This window comes from Odocoileus virginianus, chromosome 9, assembly GCF_023699985.2.
Source record: "Odocoileus virginianus isolate 20LAN1187 ecotype Illinois chromosome 9, Ovbor_1.2, whole genome shotgun sequence".
Taxonomy (NCBI): Eukaryota; Metazoa; Chordata; class Mammalia; order Artiodactyla; family Cervidae; genus Odocoileus; species Odocoileus virginianus.
Window position 1 is genome coordinate 59711383 of NC_069682.1, and position 24143 is coordinate 59735525.

General features: G+C 40.5%; 1 protein-coding gene across 2 annotated transcripts in view; it reads left to right on the forward strand.

Moving 5' to 3' along the window:
• The first annotated feature begins 2425 nt into the window (after nt 1-2425).
• The window catches only part of ACSS2 (acyl-CoA synthetase short chain family member 2), a 44718-nt gene continuing 23000 nt past the window's right edge, over nt 2426-24143 (forward strand). The window contains exons 1-2 of one of the 2 annotated variants that reach the window (XM_020894003.2): nt 2426-2836; nt 10591-10786. In XM_020894003.2, coding sequence (XP_020749662.2) covers nt 2455-2836; nt 10591-10786 — 578 coding nt within the window. In that variant the 5' untranslated portion in view covers nt 2426-2454. The remainder of the gene's footprint in view (nt 2837-10590; nt 10787-24143) is intronic. The other variant, XM_020894004.2, reaches the window with a different exon arrangement.

The following is a 24143-nucleotide window of genomic DNA, read 5'->3' on the forward strand; positions in this document are numbered from 1 at the left end:
GGCAAATAGAAGGGGAAACAATGGAAAGAGTGATAGACTTTATTTTCTTGGGCTCCAAAATCACTGCAGATGGTGACTGCAGCCATGAAATTAAAAGACACTTGCTCCTTGGAAGAAAAGCTATGACCAAGACAGCATATTAAAAAGCAGAAACATTACTTTGCCGACAAAGATCCATCTAGTCAAAGCTATGATTTTTCCAGGAGTCATGTATGGATGTGAGAGTTGGACCATAAAGAAAACTGAACACAGAAGGATTGATGCTTTTGAACTGTGGAGTTGGAGAAGACTCTTGAGAGTCCCTTGAACTGCAAGGAGGTCAAACCAGTCTATCCTAAAGGAAATCAGTCCTCAATATTCATTGGAAGGACTGATGCTGAAGCTGAACTCCAATACTTTGGCCACCTGATGGGAAGAACTGACTCATTGGAAAAGACCCTGATGCTGGGAAAGACTGAAGCCAGGAGGAGAAGGGGTCGACAGAGGATGAGATGGTTGGATGGCATCACCGACTCAATGGACATGAGTTTGAGCAAGCTCTGGGAATTGGTGATGGACAAGGAAGCCTGGTGTGCTGCAGTTCATGGGGTTGCAAAGAGTTGGACATGACTGAGTGACTGAACTGAACTGAACCGTGTGCCCTCGCATGTGCCTTTTTGTCCACAGAGTGGTCCTATCTCCTCAGTGAGGTCTATATGGCTTATTATGCTTCAGTGAAGTCTGATGCCCTGAGTAGGGTCTGTCCTCACTGAATGAAGTGTGTGTTCACTCAGTGATATGCATTTCCTTAGGCCCTTCATGATGCTGAGTCCTCTCAGTTAATACCCCCTCGATGAAGTGTCTGTCTTCTTAGTGGGGTCTGTGTCTATTCTATGTGTTCTTTACCCCTTCAGGGAGCCTTGAGACCATTCCCTTAGGCTTAGGTAGGCTCTGGATCAAGATCTGACCATGGGGATGTTCCCCCCTGCCACCCAGTTTAGGAGAGTTGGACTATAAAGAAAACTGAGCGCTGAAGAATTGATGCTTTTGAACTGTGGTGTTGGAGAAGACTCTGGAGAGTCCCTCGGACTGCAAGGAGGTCAAACCAGTCAATCCTAAAGGAAATCAGTCCTGAATATTCATTGGAAGGACTGATGCTGAAGTTGAAACTCCAATACTTTGGCCACCTGATGCAAAGAACTTGCTACTTAGACAAGACTCTGATGCTGGGAAAGACTGAAGGCAGAAGGAGAAGGGGACAACAGAGGATGAGATGCTTGGATGGCATCACCGACTCAATGAACATGAGCTTGATCAAGCTCCAGGAGTTGGTGATGGACAGGGAGGTCTGGCGTGCTGCAGCCCATGGGGTCACAAAGAGTTGGACATGACTGAGTGACTGAACTGAACTGAATTTAGGATGTGCTGGGTTTAAGATTAGTTGGACAAAGAACAAGAGAGCAGGTGGGAAGGGAGGCTGGGCCAGGTGGGTTCTGTGTAGGCTTCAGGAAGTGGGGGCTGCCTGCTTCCGGGCCTCAGAATCACTCTTGGAGTTAGATACTTAAGGATCCTTCCCGACTTGATGGCTGTTCTGTGAACCGATGGGTGGGAGTGGGCCCTTCTTGGTGGTTAGTGCAGAGAGATGGAGGGTCCTGGCTGGTCCCTCCTTTCTCGAGTGGAAGGGATAGAGGGAAGCTGGAGGTATTTGAGCCCAGGTGTCTCTTGATGAAGTAAGAGACTGGGAAGGAAAGAAGGGTGTGACTGATTCCTTCTATTTGCCTAGACTTTATTTCACAAGCCTTAGCTTCAACCAGGTGAGGCGGTAAAAACTTCTGGAGGCAGGAGACCTAGGTTTGGCCCAAGTTATGGTCTTTGTTTTTTCTGGGACCTTGTACAAAGTCCTCCCTTTCCCTGAGTCTACAATTTATGCAATGAAATGGGTTTATTAGCAAAGACTTAAGGCGCCTCCTAGTCTTAACGAATCTTTGCATTTAAGTCTGGATGGAAATTTGTGGAGGCAGGGAAAGTAAAGAACTCTCCTCAGGAGTGGAAGAAAATCTGAGTTTCCTCAGGGTGGGGGTTAGTTCCCAGAGCGAAAGTGTGTCACCCGGAAAGGACCCTACTCCACCTGGCTTTTCTACTCGGTGGGGTGACAGGCTTGTGCAATCAGATCGCGGGGCGGCTCCTCGATGGGCCTGACCAAACTTTGTTCGTTCTTTAGCCCAGCTCTTTCCTGCTCCTGCCCCGCCCTAATTCAACTCTGCATCTGTAACTCCAAGACCCCACCCCACCCTGGTCACTCCACGGTCCTGCCTCCTCTCCTGTCACATCCAGCCTCGCCACTCGCGGTCACTCCATGGGCCCACCCTCTCTCCTGTCACGCCTTGCCACTCCCCTTCTGCTTTCCCGCTGCGGCTCCACCCCTTCCGCAAGTAAGCTCCGCCCCATGCCCCAAGCAATGCTCGACTTTGGCCTATGGGTTTCTTTGCTAGCCATGGTCCCAACGCCACCAGGCACGGTTCCGCCCCCCCGGGTCTCTCCCCCTGCACCTGCCTAAGCCCCGCCCCGCCACCAGGCCCCCGCCCCTTCTTAAGGCCCCGCCCCCCGGTCGGCCTGTTTTCCGCGCCTGGCCGCCGGCTGCTACCGCCCAGGCGGCTGCTGTGTTCGGAACTTGAGGTGATGGGACTTCCCGAAGAACGGAGCCGGAGCGGCAGCGGGAGCCGGGCCCGGGAGGAGGCTCGAGCTCGGAGTCGGGCGCGGAGCTGGTCTCCGCCGCCCGAGGTCAGCCGTTCGGCGCACGTCCCCTCGCTGCAGCGCTACCGCGAGCTACACCGGCGCTCCTTGGAGGAGCCGAGAGGTGAGGCAGGGCCCGGGCGGGCCTGAGGGACGTCAGCTAGAACAGAAGTGGGGGTTCACAGGAGAGGGAGGAATTGAGGGTGTTCCGTCGGGAAATGGAGGTTTCGTGAGGAGATGGAGGTTCCCTTGGGAAATTGGGGAGTCGGTAAGGAGATAGACATTCTGTGAGGGAAGAATAGCGGTTCTTTAAGGAGATGGAAAAGGGGTTCCGGGAGAAGGGGGTTCTCTGAGGTGAAGCAGGAAATGTTCTGTAGGAAATGAGCGTCTCCTAGGAGTTGGGGTGTTCTTTTGTGACTTGGGGGTTTCGCAGGTTCTGTGAACGTCTGAAAGAGTGAAAATGTCCCGAGAAGAGAGTTCCTCATATGAAGAGTCCGGTTCTTAGGGGCCAGGAGCGCCTTGAAGGGAGGCGGGCCACGCAGAGAAATTTCTTTACTGCTTTTCAGCCCAACTCAGCCCGTGCCTCCTGACACCTTTCGCCTGTGAGTTAGTCTCCACTGCCGAGGGGCACTCGAGTCCCATCCTGGCATCCCCAAGTTAGTAACGGAGATCTACTTTTAGTATTTCAGAAATCCCGATGGAGACTACCGCATAAGACTGAGCAAGTCACTAATATATTGTCTTTAAAAAAAAGAAATAGGGCTGGGATTGTAATAACTCCGAAATTCTGATAGGTAGTGCCATGTCTTTGAGCCTCAAGCTGGGTAAGGGGTCACAGATGTAGCTGAATTGGGAGGTGGCATGATGCTGGCAGTGGGACATACATGAACACTCTGGATTTAGATCTTGGCTCTGCCACTCATTTGCTCCTTGGTCTTGAGATTTTAAAACCTGTCTGAAATTCCTTTTCTTTAGTCTATAAAATAGAGGTAATAATACCTGCCTCGCAGATTTGTTTGAGGGCTAAAATGAGTAGTAAGTGAAGTGTGCATTACAGAGTGCCTGGTACACAGCAGCATTCACTAAATAGCAGTTAGTTTGATAACCATAAGAGCAATGTGGATGAAGCAACTATTGAGTAAGCAAGATAAGATTAAATCAGGTGTAGAGCCGTTGATTGCTGCAGGCAATGTCCAAGTTTGAGCGGTCAGACCTCTTTTTTTTTTTTAGGTGTTCTTATAGATATTTGTTGCCTGGAGAATCCCAGGGATGGGGGAGCCTGGTGGGCTGCCATCTATGGGGTCGCACAGAGTCAGACACGACTGACGCGACTTAGCAGCAGCAGCAGCATAGATGTTTGTTGACTAAATTTGTCTACGTAGACCACCCCTTAGACAAATATTACACTTAATCTTTTAATTGACTCTTGTGGTTGGTAATTCTTTCCTTGTCAAGTTCCTACTCTTTACAAAAGATTTCATAGTAGGCTTCCTTTAATAGGGAAATGAGCCAATATCTTTAAATAAAAACACAATCACATGGAAGTTTCATAAAACACACCTACAACACACACCTGTATCCATCAACTATCCCAGGATTCTGACTTCTTGGGATAACACTGTATTTTTGTTGGGATTCTCTAGGAATAAAATATAAAGGCCAATTCATATACTGGCTCTAAAGCAATATCATATCTTCATTTTTCCAGTGGAGACTTCCTAGTTGGCTCATAGAGAGGTGATCTTATCTATAGACTCACTTCCTAATCAGAGTTCACTTTCAGATTAGATAACCCCAGCTTGTTTCTTTTTCTTTCTTTCTTTTTTAAATTGAAGGATAGTTGATTTATAATGTGTTTGTTTCAGGTATACAGTTCAAGGTAGTTCAATTATTTACATATATGTCCTTATTCAGACTCTTCTCCCTTATAGGTTATTACAGAACAGAGTATAGTCCCCTGTGCTATACAGTAGGTTCTTGTTGGTTATCTATTATATGTGTGAGTGTGTGTGTGTGTGTGTGTGTGTGTGTGTGTATGTGCTAAGTTGCTTCAGTTGTATCTGACTCTTTGCAACCCTATTGACTGTAGCCTGCCAGATTCTTCTGTCCTTGGGATTCTTCAGGCAAGAATACTGGAATGGGTTGCCATTTCCTCCTGTAGGAGATCTTCCTGACCCAGGGATTGAACCTGCATCTCTTGCATCTACTGTATTGGCAGGCAGGTTCTTTACCACTAGAGCTACCTGGGAAGCCCAGTAGTGTGTATGTGTTAATCCCAAACTTCTAATTTATCCCTCCCCTCCTACCTCAGGCCTCTTTTCACTTTGCTTCCCTCTCTATATTTTTTCTTGTCATGAGTTCATGTTTCCCATGTTTTCATTTTTTTAAATTGAGGTAACATTATTTAAGCTCCCTGTATACAATATTGTATTTCTACTTCTGTGTACACTATGGTGTGATCACCACCAAAAATTTAGTTTCCACCCATCACCATACAGTTACCCTCTTTACTCATTTTACCCTCCCCACTTCACCTCAGGTAACCAGTAATCTGTTCTCTTTATGTGTTTGTTTTGTTTAATTTGGTTGTTCATTTGTTTTTTACATTGCACATATGAGTGAAAGCATATGGTATTTGTCTTTGACTCTGTCTGAAATGGTAAGTTTTCATTCTTTTTATGGTTGAGTAATATTCATTTTACTTATCTGTCATATTCATATTACTTCCCTAATGGCTCAGACAGTAAAGAGTCTGCCTGTATTGCAGGAGACCCAGGTTCAATATCTGAGTCAGGAAGATCCTTTGGAGAAGGGTATGGCAACCCACTCCAGTATTCCTGCCTGGAGAATCTCTTGGACAGAAGAGTCTGGTGGGCTACAGTCCATAGGGTCACAGAGAGTTGGACACTTGGCAACTGACACTTTTTTTACTTTAATATTTGTATATCCATATATGTAAATACATATCTCTATATATCACATCTTCTTTATCATTCATTTATCAGTGGACACTTAGGTTACTTCCATGTCTTGGCTATTCACTGTAAACATAATAAACATAGGAGTGCATATATCTTTTCAAAATAGTGTTTCTGTTTTCTTGAGAAAAATACTCAGAAGTGGAATTGCCAGATCATATAATAGTTCTGTTCTTAATTTTTGAGAAATTGCTATACTCCAAAATGGCTGCAACAGTATGCATTCCCACCAACAATGTATGAAGGCTCCATCTCTCCACATCCTTTTCAACACTTGTTTCTTGCCTTTTTGATAATAGCCATTCAGACATGTGTGAGGTGATATACCATTGTGGCTTTGATTTGCATTTTCCTAATAACAAGTAATATTGAACATCATTTCATGTATCTGTTGGCTCTCAGCATGTCTTTGGAAAAATGTCTATTCAGCACCTCTGCTCACTTTTCAGTTGGGCTGCTTGTTATTTTGTTGTTCAGTTGTATGAGTTCTTTATGTATTTTGAATGCTAACCCTTTATCTGATATATGATTTGCAAATACCTTCTCTCCAATGATGAGCTATTACTGTCACAGTAACTCTTTTTGTGTATACTTAGCTTTGTATCCAGGATCTCACTTATGCTCTAGTCTCAAATTTCATAGGTCTGTAGAGTATTTTATTCACATACCTTGATGTTATACCATATTTAACATTACTGTGAGTCAGATTTACTAATTTTCCCTTCCAAATCTGCTCTTCTCCCTAATGTTCTAATCCCTGCCAGTGGCACTATCCCAAATCTTATCCATCTGTATATCTTATTTATTTATAGGTTGCTAACTGCTTACTGAGCACAAATTCTGTTTGTTTGATGTAGAGACTATTATCCCCATTTTTCAGAGAAGGAAACTGACACTTAGAGAGGTTAACTAAATTGAACAATATCACAGGTGGAGCTGAGATTTGAACCAACATAGTTTTGGTTGCAGAATCTATACTCCCAGTAGCTGTGCTAGTCCTCTTCCCTGATCCACAGTCTGCCTTTTACAAAATTTTGTCAAATACTCTTTCAAAATATCTCTTAGGTTACCTTTTCTTCCATTTCCATAGACCCTTATAATTCAAGGGAGCAGCCTTCTAACTGGTTCTCTCTCCCCTAGTCTCACTCATCTCCATTATTTCTTGTAGATTTAGAATTATCTAAACACTATTAGAGTGATATGGAAATAATGCTTTCATATGTCACTTCAAAAACTTTCAATAGTTCCATATTTCCTAGTTTAAAGTTAAAATTCTGCCTTTCTTTCAGAATCGCTGGATAACTAGCCTACCCCACCTTTCTATTCTTATCTTCTGATACTCCCTACTGCATGCCCCTCATTCTACCACAGACCATTCTTGTTGATATACTGTATACACAAAAGTCCCTTTCCCATCACCGTGGCTTTGCCCATTCCCTTCTGTTCCTCTCTACCTAGTCAAACCTCACCAGTTCCACAGAGCATTCCCTGATCATGCCAGTCCATTTTTATCTTTTCTAAACTTCAGTACTTAGAATGTGTGCCAAAGAACCATCCAGAATTCAATAGCTCCACCATAAATAAATAAAAGCAAGAACTAAATGATTATGCATTTCCCTGGCATTCCAGTGGTTAAGACTCCATGCTTCCACTGTAGGGGGCACGAGTTCAATCCCTGGTCATGGAACCATTCTGCCTGTGGCCTGGCGGGCCAGAAAAGAAAACAAAACTAAGTAATTATAAAAAGATTTCTTCACTTCTTGTTGATGGACATAAATGTGGTTCATATATGGTTTTACATAGTCTGTACCTACTATTGTCACTTAAAATGTACTTTTTTGAGTATACACATATTAAATGTAGCTGTAGCAACATGGACTTTAGAGTTAGGTCTTATTTTGTATTCAGGTTAGGGTTAGTGCTGTGTGATTCTTGGGAGTTTCCTACGTGTCCTGAGCTTCGGTTTTCTCATGTGTTAAAATCAAGATCATCAGAGGGCCATATAAAGATTAAATGAGGTTAGCTCAATCCTTGGACATTAATGGCATTCATTAAAATGCCAGTTCCCATTTGTTCTCTCATTAATGGCCATTTAATATTCTGTTGTGTCACTGCCAGTGATTAAAGAGATTTCATCTCTTCAGTTTTCATCTCTGCTAGAGAGATTTCATCTCTGCCAGTTTTCATCAGTTTTTTCATTGTTGAGCTTGAGGGCCATTTCTAGTCTTACTATTATAAATGGTGCTAGTATAAACATCTCTTGAGTAATCACTTTTTTCCCTTTGGTATTATTTTCTTAGGGTGTGTTTCCCCAAAGTTAGCAGTTGAAAGAATATAAAACATTTTATGACTCTTGTCATGCATTGCCCTGCTGTTCAGTAACATTGTGCTAATTTCTTACAATGTTGTTATCATATAATAGATCAGTTTTCTAGGGTCACTTGGGCATTGAGTTCAATATTTTCTTAGTCTTTGCTGGTCTTAGAGGCATATAATGGCACCTTGGGGTTGATTTGATTTGGATTTCTTTAATTCATTGCAAGTTGTATAGAAAGAAAAGAAAGTGAAATCACTCAGTTGTGTCTGACTCTTTGTGACCCCATGGACTGTGGCCTACCAGTCTCCCCCATTCATGGGATTTTCCAGGCAAAAATATTGGAGTGGGCTGCCATTTCCTTCTCCAGGGGAATCTTCCCAACCCAGGGATTGAACCTCGGTCTCCTGCATTACAGGCAGGCTCTTTACTGCCTGAGCCACCAGGGAATCTGGTGGCAAGTTGTATACCATGTAATTTAGCTTTCAGTATTTTGTCTTGTATATTCAAAAATATTTTACGTATTAGTCTTATTGTTGCCAAAATCTTGTCTTTCTGTGCACCAGTGCCACGCAGAAATATGGAGACAGAGTTATGGAGGAGAAGGAAAGAGTAGTTTTATTACTTTGCCAGGCAGAGGGGGAGGAACACAGTAGGCTAGTGCCTCAAGAATTATGCCTCCTCCCTGGTGAGAAGGGAAAGGTTATATAGTCAGGCAGGAGTATATGATAAGGATCAAGGCAATAACAGTCTTGTATTCTTTCTTCTGCAAAGTTCAAAAGAGTGCGGTTCCTGACAAGATTGGATGTGTGAAGGGTCTTAGGTGGTCCAGTGTCCTAATCTTGAGCCTCTCTGGTCCTTTAATCTTGCTGTTTTACTGCTGTTTCTCCTTTGATTAGCAACTGTGATGCCGTTTGGAACTAAGAGAAGGTCATGGAGGCTGGATTCTTGCCTATAAGAAATGGGGGACAAAAAGGCCTCTGTGTCCAGGAGTCCCACAGGGCCCTGCTCAGCATCATTATCTCTTTAATCAGATTGTATAAGCTAAATCATCCAGCTTGAACAAGTCACTTTACCTCTATAAATTTGATTTATCAGTAAAATGAGAGGCTGATAACCTCTAAAGTTCCTTCCATTGTTATGGTTCTAAGTGTCTCTCTCTCTCTTCTCTAGCTTGTGATCCAGTACTTAGATTATCCTAGGTGTTCTGCCACAGCATGTTTAACCTGTTGAGTACCTTTTCTCCAGAGTAACCAGGCAAATATTTCAACATTGTAAGTCTTCTCTGGCTAAAATCCTACAATGACTTTACATTGCTCTTAGAAACTGAAACTGTTAGTTGCTCAGTCGTGTCTGACTCTGCAATGCCATGAGCTGTAGCCCGCCAGGCTCCTCTGTCCATGGGATTTTCCAGGCAAGAATACTGGAGTGGGTTGCTGTTTCCTTCTCCAAGGGATCTTCCTGACCCAGGGATCAAACCTGGGTCTCCTGCATTGCAGGCAGATTCTTCACCATCTGAGCCATCAGGGAAGCCTATTGCTCTTAGGCTCAAATTGCTCAAATTCTGTATGCTTAGAAGGATTGCATGTTATCTGCCTAGTTTATCCCTTAATTTCTGCTATTCTTTCTCTTATTCTCAGTGCTTCAGCCTGAAGGAATTCCTTTTAATATATACCCATGGTTCTTTTCTGTCCCATAGTATTGTTTTTCCTGGTGGGAGAGTGGAGAAAAACTCCTATTCATCTTTCAGACTTTAGCAACAATGTCTTCCTCGGGGCAGTTCAAATCATGACTTAGTAAATGTATAAGAGATATCACTAAGTCTTTGCAACACCATGGCCTATAGTCCACCAGGTTCCTCTCTCCTTGGGATTCCCCAATCAAGAGTACAGGAGTGGGTTGCCATGCCCTCCGCCAGGGGATGTTCCTGATTCAGGGATTGAACTTGGGTGTCCTGCTTTGCAGGCAGATTCTTTACCCACTGACCCACCTTGGGCAAATTATTTGGTTTCTCTGAGCCTTGATTTTCAAACCAATAAAATAAGAATGAAAAACCCTACCTCCTATGGTTGTAGTAAGAACTAAATGAGATAATGCATTTAAGGAGTTTAAAAGCCACATCTGGTACTTAGCAAGTAACACTTAGGCAAATAGTAGGAGAAAGAGATGCTCATTAAGTAATTGCAGAGAGTGAATGAACAAATTTTTCATTGTCATGGAAGGCTCTGTGGGTAAAGGATTTCTTCCTTTCACTAATTAATTCATTGGAAAAGTTACTGATTAACTACAATGTACTAGGCGTTGTGATAGGCACTGGTTACAGTTTGAATAGATGGTGAAAAATGGAGTGGATATTTTGAGAAGGGAGGGAAGAAACTTGAGTCAAGATTCAGCCCATGGGAGTAAAGATGGTTTAAGAGTGTGGTGGGTGTTAAGATTTGAGAGGTAGAAGAGGTAGAAGGTGATAGGTCCTGGAGTACAGGGCAGAGAAATTGTGACTTGGTTCAATGTATAGAATGGTAAGCCATCTGAGGATAAATGTGCCTCAGAAGCTAAATGATGTCTGGGTTTCCTTTTATGTTGTAGAGTTTTGGGGAGACATTGCCAAGGAATTTTACTGGAAGACCCCATGTCCTGGTCCATTCCTTCAGTACAATTTTGATGTGACTAAAGGGAAAATCTTCATTGAATGGATGAAAGGAGCAACTACCAACATCTGCTACAACGTACTGGATCGAATTGTCCATGAGAAAAAACTTGGCGATAAAGTTGCTTTTTACTGGTAAAAACACCTATCTTATAGCCTGTGGCAGATAAAAAGTCACCCTGACATTTATATAGTATTTTATAGTTCACAAGTACCTTAAAAATCCATGCATTTGATGCTTACAACAACCCAGAAGAATAAGCAAACTGTCATTAACTTAATGTCTCAGGTGAAGAAAAATACCTCAAGTTAAATGACTTCCCTAAAATCATGTAACTAGCATGTGACAGAACTGACATTCAAAATCAAGTATCCTGACTTCTAGTCTAGTGTTTTCAACTTGTAGTTGGAGAGGAACAGTGTGAGGGGGTAAATGGAAGCAAAAAGGACTATGTTGTTTTCTTCCTTATTCTTGCTTTGGGAGAAAAGTGGATTTTGGATTTTTTGCTGCCACCACCACTGTTATCATCATTACCTTTGATTGAGCTATATGCCAGATACTGTGCTCAAGTGCTTCATACATGTTATCCTATTTGATGCTCACAACAACTAAAAATATATTATTTATTTTCCTCATTTATTTGAGGTTATACAGCTAGTAAGAAGGACTGATATTCACATCCTGGTAGCACAGTTCCAGAATTTATACTCTTAACCGTGACATTATACTGTCCTTCTAATTTCTTATACTAGCCTCTCAACAGCTTTGCAAATTAGGTATTCTTAGCCCAATTTTATATCTGAAGAAATGAAGCATGCATCTCTGCTTCATAGTGAATAAGGTCATAGACTGAGTAACTGGTGGAGCCAGGGTTCAAACCCAAGTCTGTCTGATTCCTTGTTTTTAACACTCAGCCATGCTGACTCCTCCACTAAAACTAAAACCCCCTCTTCCTAGCAACATAGCTTAGAGGAGGTGTTACTAAACTGAACCTGAAATAGGGCCTTGAAGTTCCAGGTACTGGGGTGTTTCTGCTACCAACCATAAGCACTTTGAGAATTAATCTGTTTCTTTTTTAAATGAGCCAATAGGAGCATATTGGTATTTCATGGATGAATTAAATTTGTAGTCAGTAAAACATTGCCCAGTTGTGTGACATATTAAAAAAAACCCTAACCTGAGGGACAGGAAGTTCAGTTTCTCACTCTAACTCTGCCATCCACTTGCTATGTAACCATAGGCAAGGCATTTAACTCTCTGAGAGTCAATTTCCTTGTCCATAAAATGGGGGTAATATTAAATTGCACTCTTGCCTTATAACTGGATTGTTAGGAGAATCAAATATGATGTTGCGAAAGCATTTATTTATTTATTAGAAAACACTGTACAAATGTGAGTGGTTTGTTATCACATTACCATTGCTCAGGTTGGGGTCACTTTGCCACTGAAATTCACGGTCCATTATGCCTGTTGAGACTTTGTTTAGCTCCTGCCATGAGACTTTATGTTTGAGCTCCAGCTGACACTTGGGCCCACCTCTTAGGTTCCTCAGAGATCAGAAAACCTTTAAAGATCTGGATAGGAGATACTTTTGTCTGAATTTGTTCCCTGGTTTGAAATCAAGTGCATGATGAAAGACTGAAAAGGCACAGGCCAGAACTGTTTAGTCAATGGATATTGTTGCAGAATCCTGAGGCCCTTCTTTCTAGTTCCCCTACCATCTGTACTTGAACAGAGTCTGTCTTTCCACATAAGTAAAATGAAAGGAGTAGATTAGATCAGTGTTTTCCCAAGAATGCTTTTGAAACCACTAATTACTAGACATATTAGGAACTTTTTTTTTTTTTTTCCCCCAAGCAGGAGCTTCTTGATTCATGAAAAAAAAATAGACTGAGAAGCACTGTGTGATAAATTACCTTTCCGGGATTTCCATTGTGTATTGATACAGTAAAGGCTCCAAGAAGTCCTACAGTAAAGATACCTGATTAATTTTAACATGGGGTTACTAAAGTTTATTTGAGCCCCAAACACTTTTTATAGCATTCGATTAACATCACAAGAAGCAGTATTCCATGGAACACTGATTTACGAAGCACTCGATATATAATCTCTACATTTACTTCTCATGAAAAATTCTGTAACTCTGTAACAAGACATTTTTCACTCCATTTTTACATTGGTCAGGCAACCAATAAGAATTTTAAAGATATTGAGTACTCAGCCCTATGAGTGTTATGGTGCAGGGGTAAGAAGAGTGGGAGACGGGTACCACATGGGCCATTATTATTCAAGTCTCAGTCTACAAATAAATCACATTTGTTAAAAGAAAGTAAAGTGCAAATATCCCAGATATTTGTTTACTTCCCTTTTTTACCTCTATGTTTTAAAACAATATGCTTACACTGCAATTTCTTTTTTTTTAAAGAAAACATTGACTTCCTTTTATGATAGATGAGAATTCAGTTCTTATATACTACTCCAACTTCTTTCTCTTAATCTCAACATAATTATACCTCTATTTTTTAGTTAATTTAAAATCAATGCTTATTTTAGAATAATATATGATTGTATTTCCTTTCATATAAAGATTTTTGTTTTCAAAGAAGTTAAAAATTGCCTAAAATTTTCTTATACTATTTGTCTTTATCATATACTCAATATTTTTCAAACAATCATATAATTTATTCTATAAGTTCTCTTTTTCCCCTTGGTCCTAGAGCCTACCTTCTTTCTGCTCTACTTTTTATTAATGTTTTTAAAGTGACATCTTTTCAGTGATTTGCTCCAGTTGATACACTGCTTATTTCTTTTCAGCCTAGACATTTAGATAACTAAAGTGGCTTTCTTTTCTTTTTTTCTGAGCAAACTCCTGGAAATAGTGAAGGACAGGGAAATCTGGAGTGCTGCAGTCCAAGAGGTCACAAAGAGTTGGACACAACTTAGCAACTGAACAACAGCAACATAGTGGCATTAGAAAACCACATTTAGGGCATATTTTATATACATACTGAAATAATCCAAAAACAAAGTACTTCAATTAGCCAAAATAGAACAGTATTAAGGAAGAATTTGGCCTTTTACTTTTGACTTGACACATTGTAAATATTCATGGAATAATAGTATTTTTAGAATTTGAAGTGATTGTTTTATTAGAATCCATCTAGGTCAACTGTCTTTACAGATGTAGAGAGTTTATGCAGGGATCAATTTATTCATTAAATACTTATTAAGGACTTACTATGTACCAGGCAGTATTCTGAACAAACAAAGAAACAAACTCTCTACCCTCATGAAGGTTATATTCCAGCTTAAGGAGACAGACAAACAAACCAATAAATATATGACAGGTAGTGATAAGTGCTGTAGAAAAATACAAAGCAGTTTAAGGAAAAAGGAATAACAGTGAAAAATGGGGATTGATATCGGCAGCACTCTGATAAAAAGACAACTGAGCAGCAATATGAAGGAAATGCAGAGTGTCATGCATATAGTTGGTTTGGGAACGGAAACTATTCCAGGTACATGAAAGAATAAGTGTAGAGGCCCTGGGACAGGAGTGTTCTGCTACCTAGTGTATTTGAATACTAGCTAGGAAGTTAGTGTAGCTGAAGCAGTATTAGTTAGAAAGGGAGGTGGGAGGGGGGATCGGGATGGGGAATACATGTAAATCCATGGCTAATTCATGTCAATGTATGACAAAAACCACTACAATATTGTAAAGTAATTAGCCTCCAACTAATAAAAATAAATGAAAAAAAAACCAAGATTAAAAAAAAAGAAAAATAGAGTGATAGGGAATGAGGTCAGCAGGACACTAGATTGTATAGATTGAAAGATTTTTGTTTCTTTCACAGTGAAATGGGGAACCACTGGGCAATCTTGAGCATAGAAGTGACAGTGATTTGACTTATGTTTAGAACCTGTCTTTATGTTGAGAATAGACTGTCGAGGGGCAAGATTAGAAGCATGGAGACTTTTGAGGCTACTATAGAAATCCATGTGAACAATGATAGTGATTAAAGGTACTTAGAAGTGGTCAAAATCTGTATCTATTTTGAGTGAAGAGCCCATGGAATTTGCTGACTTGAATTGGATGTAAGGCATGAAAGAAAAGGGAATCAAGGTTGTATTCAACAGTGGTGAGGTCCAGGACTGGGACATCTTAACTATTTTTGGACACCTATGAAAAGATTTTTATGCAGGGGAGTGATGTCACAGCTGGGCTTAAGAAGATTAATCTGGATTCATATGGAAGTGAGAATATAAAGGCAGAGAGCTGAGAGTTTTGTTATTCAAGGTAGAGATGCCTAAACTGGGATATTGGTTGTGAGAATGGAATTGAACAATAAAATTTTACAGTAATTTAGAGGAGAGAAACCGATATAGGTAACTGGTTGTGTAGATGCAGGAGAGACAGGCAAAGAAAGTGAGAGAAGACGCAATTGTTCCCTCAGTCTTTATAACACTTTACCTCTTTCAAAGGCACATAGTCATCTGATCCAAAGGCTAAATTTACCCTCTAGACAAGACTATGATTTCAACCTCTTGTACTTTCTTCCCCCTACCATGACAGGTAGGAGTGTTAATGGGAATTTATGTGTATATGTATGAGCAAGAAATCAGTGACAAAGTTATTCGAATAGTCATTCACAGAGAGATAGTCAGTGAGGGACATTAGAGGTAGCTCTGGGAGTGGGGCCTGGCTAGTTAAAGGAATACTGGCAAACAGTGGGAGATTGGAGGATTAAATAAAGGGTTTCTGGGGAGAGGGTAGAAAGAGTGGTTGGTGGTTGTTTTTCTGGTGATTTATACAAGCTGCTCAGTGTCTAGGTTATTCCAGGAGAGGAGCCCTATCTCTCAAGACCCCAGAATTTTGTTTAGTCCATTCCTTCCACTTTTTGCTTTGGATTGCCTCTGGCTATCATTATCTCTGAACCATCTCCTCCCTCAGTCTCAACTGAATTCTCTTTCCACAGGCTCTGGCTATTTTTCAATGCTTCCTTAGAAACTTCTGAGAAGCAGGTGTCTTTAAGAGTGACCTCAGGGCAGAAGCTCTGCTTTCAGGATCCCTGTATGTTCCCGAATATGAATTCAAAAGTATGCTATTTAGAGCTCTCCAGATCCTGGTGGGGTATGAGTGAGTTTGTGTACTTGAGGAGATGGGGATGGTTGGGAAGTGGAGATGAACCCATGGTCTGACAAGGAGAAGACTGTTGAGGTAACATGGAAAACCATAGCCCTAAAGTGTGTTGTCTTAGCATTCATGTCCAAGGACTCTATTCATTATCTAGGTCCATGTCCTGGAGTTCATTTCAGTGATATTGGAATGAACAAACATTTTTGTCCTCTATTTATATCTTCACTAGTTTCACAATAGTGTATTTACTTATTAAAATGTACCATTTGACCTTTGAACAATGTGAGTTTGAACTGCATGGGTCCACCTATAATGCAAATATTTTTCAACAGTAAATTCTACAGTACTGCATGGTCTGTGGTTGATTGAATCAGCAGATATGGAGGAATCAAGGATATGGAGAGGCAACTGTAAGTTATAAGCAGATTAACCCCTATGTTGTTCAAGGGTCAACTGTACTTGCTAAGGAAAAACACTCATTGAGAAGGAAGATGGCCTCAGACCATTCCCTTCCTGTCTCTGGGCCTTTCCTTTGTGGGAATGATGGGAGGTGAATTACTGATCATCTGCAAGGTCCTTTCCTGCACTGATGTCTCAGGATTCTATGATTGTTTTAAGAGGAAGTGGTTCTTAGAAGTTCTATTGCAACCTGTAGTGGCTCTACGGTGACTCAGTAGACAGGCTGGTCTTCTGTTGATGTGGTGAAGAAAAGGAGGATTTTAGAAGGTTTGGGGTGAAGAGGCTGAGAAAGGTGTCTACTCCCCTTGGCTGGTAACATGAACACTTTAGCACAAATACTTTAAACTAATGGGAGATATGTGGAGAAATAACTATTACTGGGAACAGTCTTTCTCCACTTGAATCAGATGGGCAGATTGTGGAGGAGGGCAGGGGGATTTCATGTTTAAGGTGGATTGTTAATTTTCTTCTCTTACTTCTCCCTGAGTTTTATGACCGTTGATGCCTTAAAGAGCAATAAGTGGTGAAAATGAAACAAGTAGGCTGTGCTGTCCAAGACATTAGTCACTTTTTGGAAGTAGGTGGGATCTGAATAACATGTATAATAATAATAAATAGAATATGTTATATATTAATATATTATTATATGGACTAACATATGTAACAAAAAGTGTGTAATAAATGGAAACTGCCTTGAGACCTGACACAATGTCCTGAGCCACATCAGCTACCTGTGTTTGTGTCTGGGCTGACTTCTTATCCACGTGTATTGAGTAAATATTTAAGAATATGAAGAGAACGACTTTAGATGATGCCCTTTTTCTGAGCCTTCTTAATCTCACTATAAACAAAGGTAAACAGGATACTTGCTAAAGTTACTTCTGTCACTTGTCTTCAGAATTTCTGTCACAAATCTAGGGAACTGCAGTGGCAAGGCAGCAAGGAGGAAAGTTGGGGAAAGGGGAGGAACCCAGTACTGGTCTCTTGCCTGTGATGAGAGCTGGTAGTTAGGTAAGGGCACAGGTTCTTTTCTTAGGGCAGCCTCACATTTACAACAGTAAATACAGAAGGCTTAGAGTTGTCTGCCTTTTCCTGGATTTGGTATAAAAGAGTTGGGTCACTGGTAATGATACTTAGTGTTTGATAATAATACTTTGAACCTTTATGAGAATTTGAAACTCCCAGACCTTTGAGGTCCACTTCCTGTACAAAGCAGGAGTTGTAGCCCCTGAATCTTCATTCCTAACAGTTCTCATAAGTGATCATTCTGATTCTGGAACACTACCAAGACCACAGAGTTCACACAATATCTATCACATTGTTAGGCACCTCTGTTACAAAATTCTTAGATATATTCCCTCCCTATAACTTTATCCCTACTTATGCTCTTCCCATGGTCTTAATCCTATGTTCTGGGGTCACATAGAATAATCCCATTCTTTTTTCCATGAGACATCTCTTCAGGTATTTGAGGGCAGTTATTATGTCCCTTTGCCAGGCTGAATGTCAGAATCTAAATCTAGAAGATGCCTTGAAGATGCCTTCCATTGTTTCCCCATCTACTTGCCATGAAGTGATGGGACCAGATGCCATGATCTTAGTTTTTTGAATGTTGAGTTTTAAGCCTGCTTTTTCACTCTCCTCTTTCTCTTTCATCAAGAGGCTCTTTAGTTCCTCTTTGCTTTCTGCCTTAAAGGTTGTATCATCTGCATATCTGAGGTTATTGCTATTTCTCCTGGCAAATAAAGAGCTTAGTGCTTAGCAAACAATATGTTAGCTGTTTTTATGATTATGCCAAAGTCTCATTCCTAAAACAAGAAAGAGCAGAGCTGATCAGGTTGAAACATAGATTGAAGGACAAGAGCCACATTCTGTTGGCTTCTTTACCTTGTCATTGTGGTTCCTGTGAGATATGTGTGTGGAACCTCTGGGGATTTGCAAAACTCAGTTTGGAAACCCCTGATCTAGTCAGTGCCCTTGTTTTATGGATGAGGTAATCCTGAGTCCACATTCCCAAGTTCCTTGCATAGTATAGTTTCTGGAACAACTGTATTGTGCATGTTGGTTTCCTGTAGACATTCTCTAGTTGGCCAGTATCACTTATTAAGTACTCTACCTATGGTATGCCTTGGACAGGGATTACCATTCTTTGCTCTGACCTTGCATAGCTAAGATCACATTAGACCTATTGACAGCCATACTCTACCACTCAGTCTCCCATAATGCCTAAGACTTTTCTGTTTATTCTAATAATAAACTATGTCTTGTCTGCATTGTATGTATATAATTGTTCCCTTGTTTTTTTGAACCTGGGTATGGTTCACAGCAACACTTGACAAATGAGGAACTTTAGGCTCAGAGTGGAAGTGACTTGGCCAGATCACATAGCAGTTGAACTTGTTCTAGAGAGAACACTTATATTCTTTGTTATAGACACTATGCTTCTTCTTTCACCGACATAGCTCTTTTGACTGTCTGTCACTTATTTAGCCAGTAGTTTACTTAGATGGTTTAGGGTTGGCTTAAATGTTGACCACAGTTTATAATGATAATTTATAAGGCTAAACACATTAAAGGGCAAACCTCAAGGAAGTAAAATCCTTTTCTTAGCTGAGATGTGCTCATTCATCCATTCATTAAACAATTTTTAAAAACTGAATATCTACTATATATAGTCTACATGGGGCTTCCCAGGTGGTGCTAGTGGTAAAGAACCCACCTGCCAATGCAGGAGATGTAAAAGATGTGGGTTCGATTCCTGGGTTGGGAAGATCCCTTGGAGGAGGGCATGGCAACCCATTCCAGTATTCTTGCCTGGAGAATCCCACGGACAGAGGAGCGTGGTGGGCTATAGTTCAGAGGGTCACAAAGAGTTGGACACAACTGAAGCAACTAACACAGCATAGCACATAGTCTGCATACTACCTTGAGAATAGTGGGTGGAAAGCATAGGGCAATAGCAAGGGAACCAGTAAGGGGGCATGACAGCAATTGAGATAAGATATGATAATGGAGATAACAGTAGAAGCTGTGAAAAGTGGTTAGAATTTGAAAGGTTTTTTTTTTTTTTTTTGCCATGCTGTGAGGCTTATGGGATCTTAGTTCCCTGAGACCAGGGATTGAACCTGGGCCCTCAACAGTGAAAGCATCAGGGAATTTCTCAGATTTTGGAATTTGTCAATATTTTGAAGGCAGAGAGAACCAATAGAATTTGCTGATGAACTTGATGTGGGGGTATAAAAGAATGGAGTCAAGAAATAAAGGGTTTTTTTTTGTCTGAGCACTGAAAAAATATAATTCCCATTAGTTGAGTTGGAGAGGAAACTGAGAGGAAAAGCTTTGAGGAAGGATCAGAAATTTGTGTTCATACACAGCTGTAAAATTGCAGCTGTGACATGTGTTAGGTAGCCAATAAAGAATTTTAAGTAGAGATATGACATCAAGAGTTACACTTTGAAAAGATCACTCTCTTGATCATGTATATATTTAAAAAAAAAAAAAATAACGCCCCTCCCCCCCCCCAAAGCCTATTCAAGGATCTGCAGGCAGAGGTGCTAACCATTGCTTTATGACCTTTGGCAAGTGATGAAACCCTTCTGAGCCTCAGTTTCCTGACCTTTCAAATGGGAATAGCAAATCTTGTCCTGCCAGATTAAAAAAGTTCCTACAAGGATCATCTGAGATGAAAGACAAGAAAACACAACCGAAAAGGTGTGTTATTATGAATTGGTGCTAATACTCACATACTCACACATATTACACACGTCTAAGGGTATTATTAGGCAGAAGGATTCAGATCTGGCAGCCACACATGAATTTTCTATCCTTTCCAAAATATCCTTCTTTCCTCTGATGAGCGTAGCCTCTTTTCTCAAACTTGGCTCAGAATCCACGATTTCTAGGAAGGGTTTCATGATTAATCATGCTTAAGTTATTTCTTTGCATCCTTTTTGTTAATTTCCTACTTCTGCATTTTCTTGTTCCCCTTGGTCACTGTTTCCCAATATTGGCCTGATATGGTGGGTGGTTTAGATCTCTCTATAATTAGAGATTTTAAGCATATGAAAGTAAGGAATAGCCTCTTACTCCCTTACTTTCGTAATTTGGCAAACAGAAGGCGCTGATCGTTGGGTGGCCACTCTGGTGAAGATCATCCATTTCCAGTCCTCTGTGGCTTGGGAGTTTAGTAGGTAAAAAGTTTTCAAGTGGGGGAAGAACCTTTAGTCTAAGAACCTCTCTGACTCTTCTTTACCTACAGAATAAAATTTGAACTCAACATTTGCGGCCCTATATATGTATGAACCGTCTCTAGCCTGTATTATTAATCTTTAAATTTTTGAAACATTCTTAAACTGATAGAAAAGTTACAAATACAGCTCTTTCTCAGTTACCAGGGACTGTATTTAAGCAGAGGCAGGAATGTGGAGCTGACAGGCCAGTGGCCTGGTGCTGGGTCTGTAGCAAAATGTGACCCTGTTGATAACCCTTTAAATCCCATTTCAACCAAGAGCTGAAGCTAATCAGCAAATCTGGGCCTCTGAACACACATGGAGTCTGGAGGGTCAGCTTTACTCTGGCCAAGAGCTGCTGCTGCACACCTCTATTTGAAAGCAACACCTTGCTGCAGTGACTCATCTGCATCCAGGGGTTGTGCAAGGGCAAGGTAAAGCTGGATTACCTGGGCCTGACTGTAAAGGGCTTTTTGGAGATGTCTTCATGCTTGCCTTGGCTGAGTCCATCCACCCCTCTCCTGAGTGCTGATCTGCCAGCACCATATCAGAGTCTGTAAATAGGTAGTGAACATAGAATCCTTCATTGTCTGCAAGGCCTCCCAGGAAGACTTTTGTCTTTTTCCTGTTTTCCTTACCAGGAGGCCTTGTGAAGAGGAAGAAAAAGAAAGGCCAAGGTGGGGCTGGACCTGGCAAAAAAGAACAAGTTTAAGCTCATCCATTGCCACCTGGACTGGTGGATTGTCTAATTTTCTAGTCAGATAATAAAACAGGATCAACACTTAAAGAAAAAAGGAAAAAGGAAGATTGCACATACAGTACAAATAGCTCTTTTCTTGAACCATTTGATCAGCACGGGAGTTTTGACCTGCTCCGTTTCCAACCTGGGCCAGTTCACCCCTCCTTAGGCAACCTGGTGGTTCCCCGCTCCCAGGAGGTCACCATATTGATGCCAAACTTAGTGCGGACACCCGATTGGCATAGCGCACTGCAGCCCAGAACTCCTGAGTTCAAGCGATCCTCCCGTGTCAGCCGCCCAAGTAGCTGGGACTACAGGCGCGCGCCACCACGCACGGCTTCTTGAACCATTTGAGAGTAAGATGCAGACCTTGAATAGTGTGCATTTCCAACAAAGTCTTTCTCCTGTATAACTGTAATACAGCTATCAAAATCAGGAAATTAATACTGATACACCATTATCATCTAATCTTCAGACTCCACGGGAGTTTTGCCAGTTGTCCTAATAATGTCCTTAATGGCAGAAGGATCTAGTTCAGAATCACACATGACGTGTAGTTGTCGTGTCTTTTTAGTCTCCTTCAATCTAGAATAGTCCCTTAGTCTTTTCTGGATTTTCATGGCCTTGACAGTCTATCATTTCAATCTTATAGGCTACAAAATACAGCTTAAGGGTCTAAATTGAATTGGCTGATCTTTCATTTTGTACCAATGATTGAGATTTTTTTTTTAAAAGTTATGAATTTTTCAGCAAGGACTTCCAAAGAGTTGCCAATTTAAAACTGTATGAAGTAAGGGTACTTTTGTACAAATTCATACATTTGAATTAGAGGTAAACAGTAATCAATGTCTGGTGACCCAAATATTTACCTGAGGATATTGTTAATAATCCAGATTCCTGGATCCCACCCAGCCTATTGAATCAGAATTTTCAGAGGATAAGACTTCTGACTTATATTTTTAAAACTTCCTCACATGTTTTTGATGTGGTGGGCAGTTGCAGGATATCTTTGAAAAGTAATTATTTATGTTAGTGATCTAATACCCAGAAGAATTTTGATATGTAACTCTTCATACATTTTAAAGTTCAGATTTAAACATTTTATCAAAAGATTAATTAAGTGCAAAGAATCTAATTTCCAATGTGTTTTATTGTATATATATATATATATATATATATATATAATATCTTTTTCAAGATCTTGAAACTGCACATTTAGCTCATATAATTTGTAGATAATGTTCATCATATAACCTAATTTGCACAGACAGTTCTGTCAACATATTACTCCTTTCAATATTGATTTCTTATAGAAGCTCTCTGATTTGCTTCCTTGGGGCTCTCCCTCTGAATTTATGCATTCTCAAATTGTCCCTTTGTTTGGCACTCTAGAGGTTTTTGTTTTTTGTGGTTTTTTTTTTTTTAAACCTCAGCATTGTATAGGCATAATAAAGTTTGGGATAAAAGAGAGACGTGGCATTTTTTTGTAAAGTGGGAGAAAGAACATGGGAAAGGAAAACCAACTTAGATCTCTGTTAGGAAAGAGTACATATAAAAGTTGAAACTCATTGATTCTTATTAAAAGATATTTTTGTGCTTGATTTAAACTGAATAAAGCTTCTTTAACTATATTAAAAAAAAAAAAAAGTTGAAACTCTGGACACTTACTCTCTTAAAACTTTTCCTGCACAGGTACCCATAGGAATAGAGTACTATACCTTAAAAACTACTGATTTAAGCTATGATATCTACCTAAATAGCAAAGAACTATTGACATGAATATTTTTGCATGTGTCTGTTATACTTGAGAGACTTGATGTACATGTAGTATGTTGTCTGTCTGTTCTTCCCACTTGCTTTTTCTAATCTAGGCATATTCTTGTCTAAGGCAGCATTCCAAATACAGTGGTAACAAAGGAGCTGAGAGGGCTGCCCTCATTCATTTATTTTAGGGGAGACTAGCATGGTAGGAACAACCGGATGATAGGAATGGGTATGATTTTCCTCCTGTAAGAAGGCATGGAGGCATTGGGAGAAGGGTTACCTTCTATACTAGCCCAGGCCTGCCTTCTTGACAGAGAAGATGTGTAGAAACCAACTGGCACCAAAACCACTTTGGCCAAGGGGAACAGGCGCAAGGTCTCTGGCTCAAGACCTAAAAATAGCTGGCAGGAGAACAGGGTGTATTAATAGCTCAGATTGCAAAGCATGTGTCCCATAGCCTGAACCTCATATTCAGGGGTTTCTTCCAGTCTCTTTCATGGCATAGAGTCCAGGATTGAGTCCATTGTAGGGGCTCAAGAAACTTTTATAGATATGTTTCCAAATCCCATTCCACAAGTTTTAAACTTTTCCTCACTGTCTACCCTTTCCCCCTGCCTGTTTAGCATCTGTTGTCTTCATTTGTATCCTCTATAATCCCCTCTTTCCTTCTATGTTTCCTCACTCTGATCAGCCTAGATCTGATGATCATGCAAGCAGAGAAGTTTATTCATTCATTCTTTTATCCACTCATTTCACAGTTATGTATTAAGTGCCTACTATGTGTCAAACTTTATGCTAGGCATTGAGGAGGAAATAGATAAAAAGATATCCTGTCTGCCTTTAAGAAGCTTACAATCCAGTGAGGGAAACAGGTGTATACTATGACTATAATGCTAAAAATAAAATAAATAAATGCCAAGTCTTTAGGTAAATAGAGACAGTATGAATGAATAAACAGTAAAAATGAATGAATAGTGCTAAGGTACAATCTTTCAGAAAAGAAAGATTTGTAAAGATGTCTGTTTTTTCCAAATTATTTTGTGTTCTTTTTGCAGTTCCAGTCAGAATTGCAATAAGTTTTTAAAATTTGAGATATAATTAATAACATACAATTTGCCCATCTAAAGCACACCTCAGTGATTTTTGGCATATTCACAGAGTTG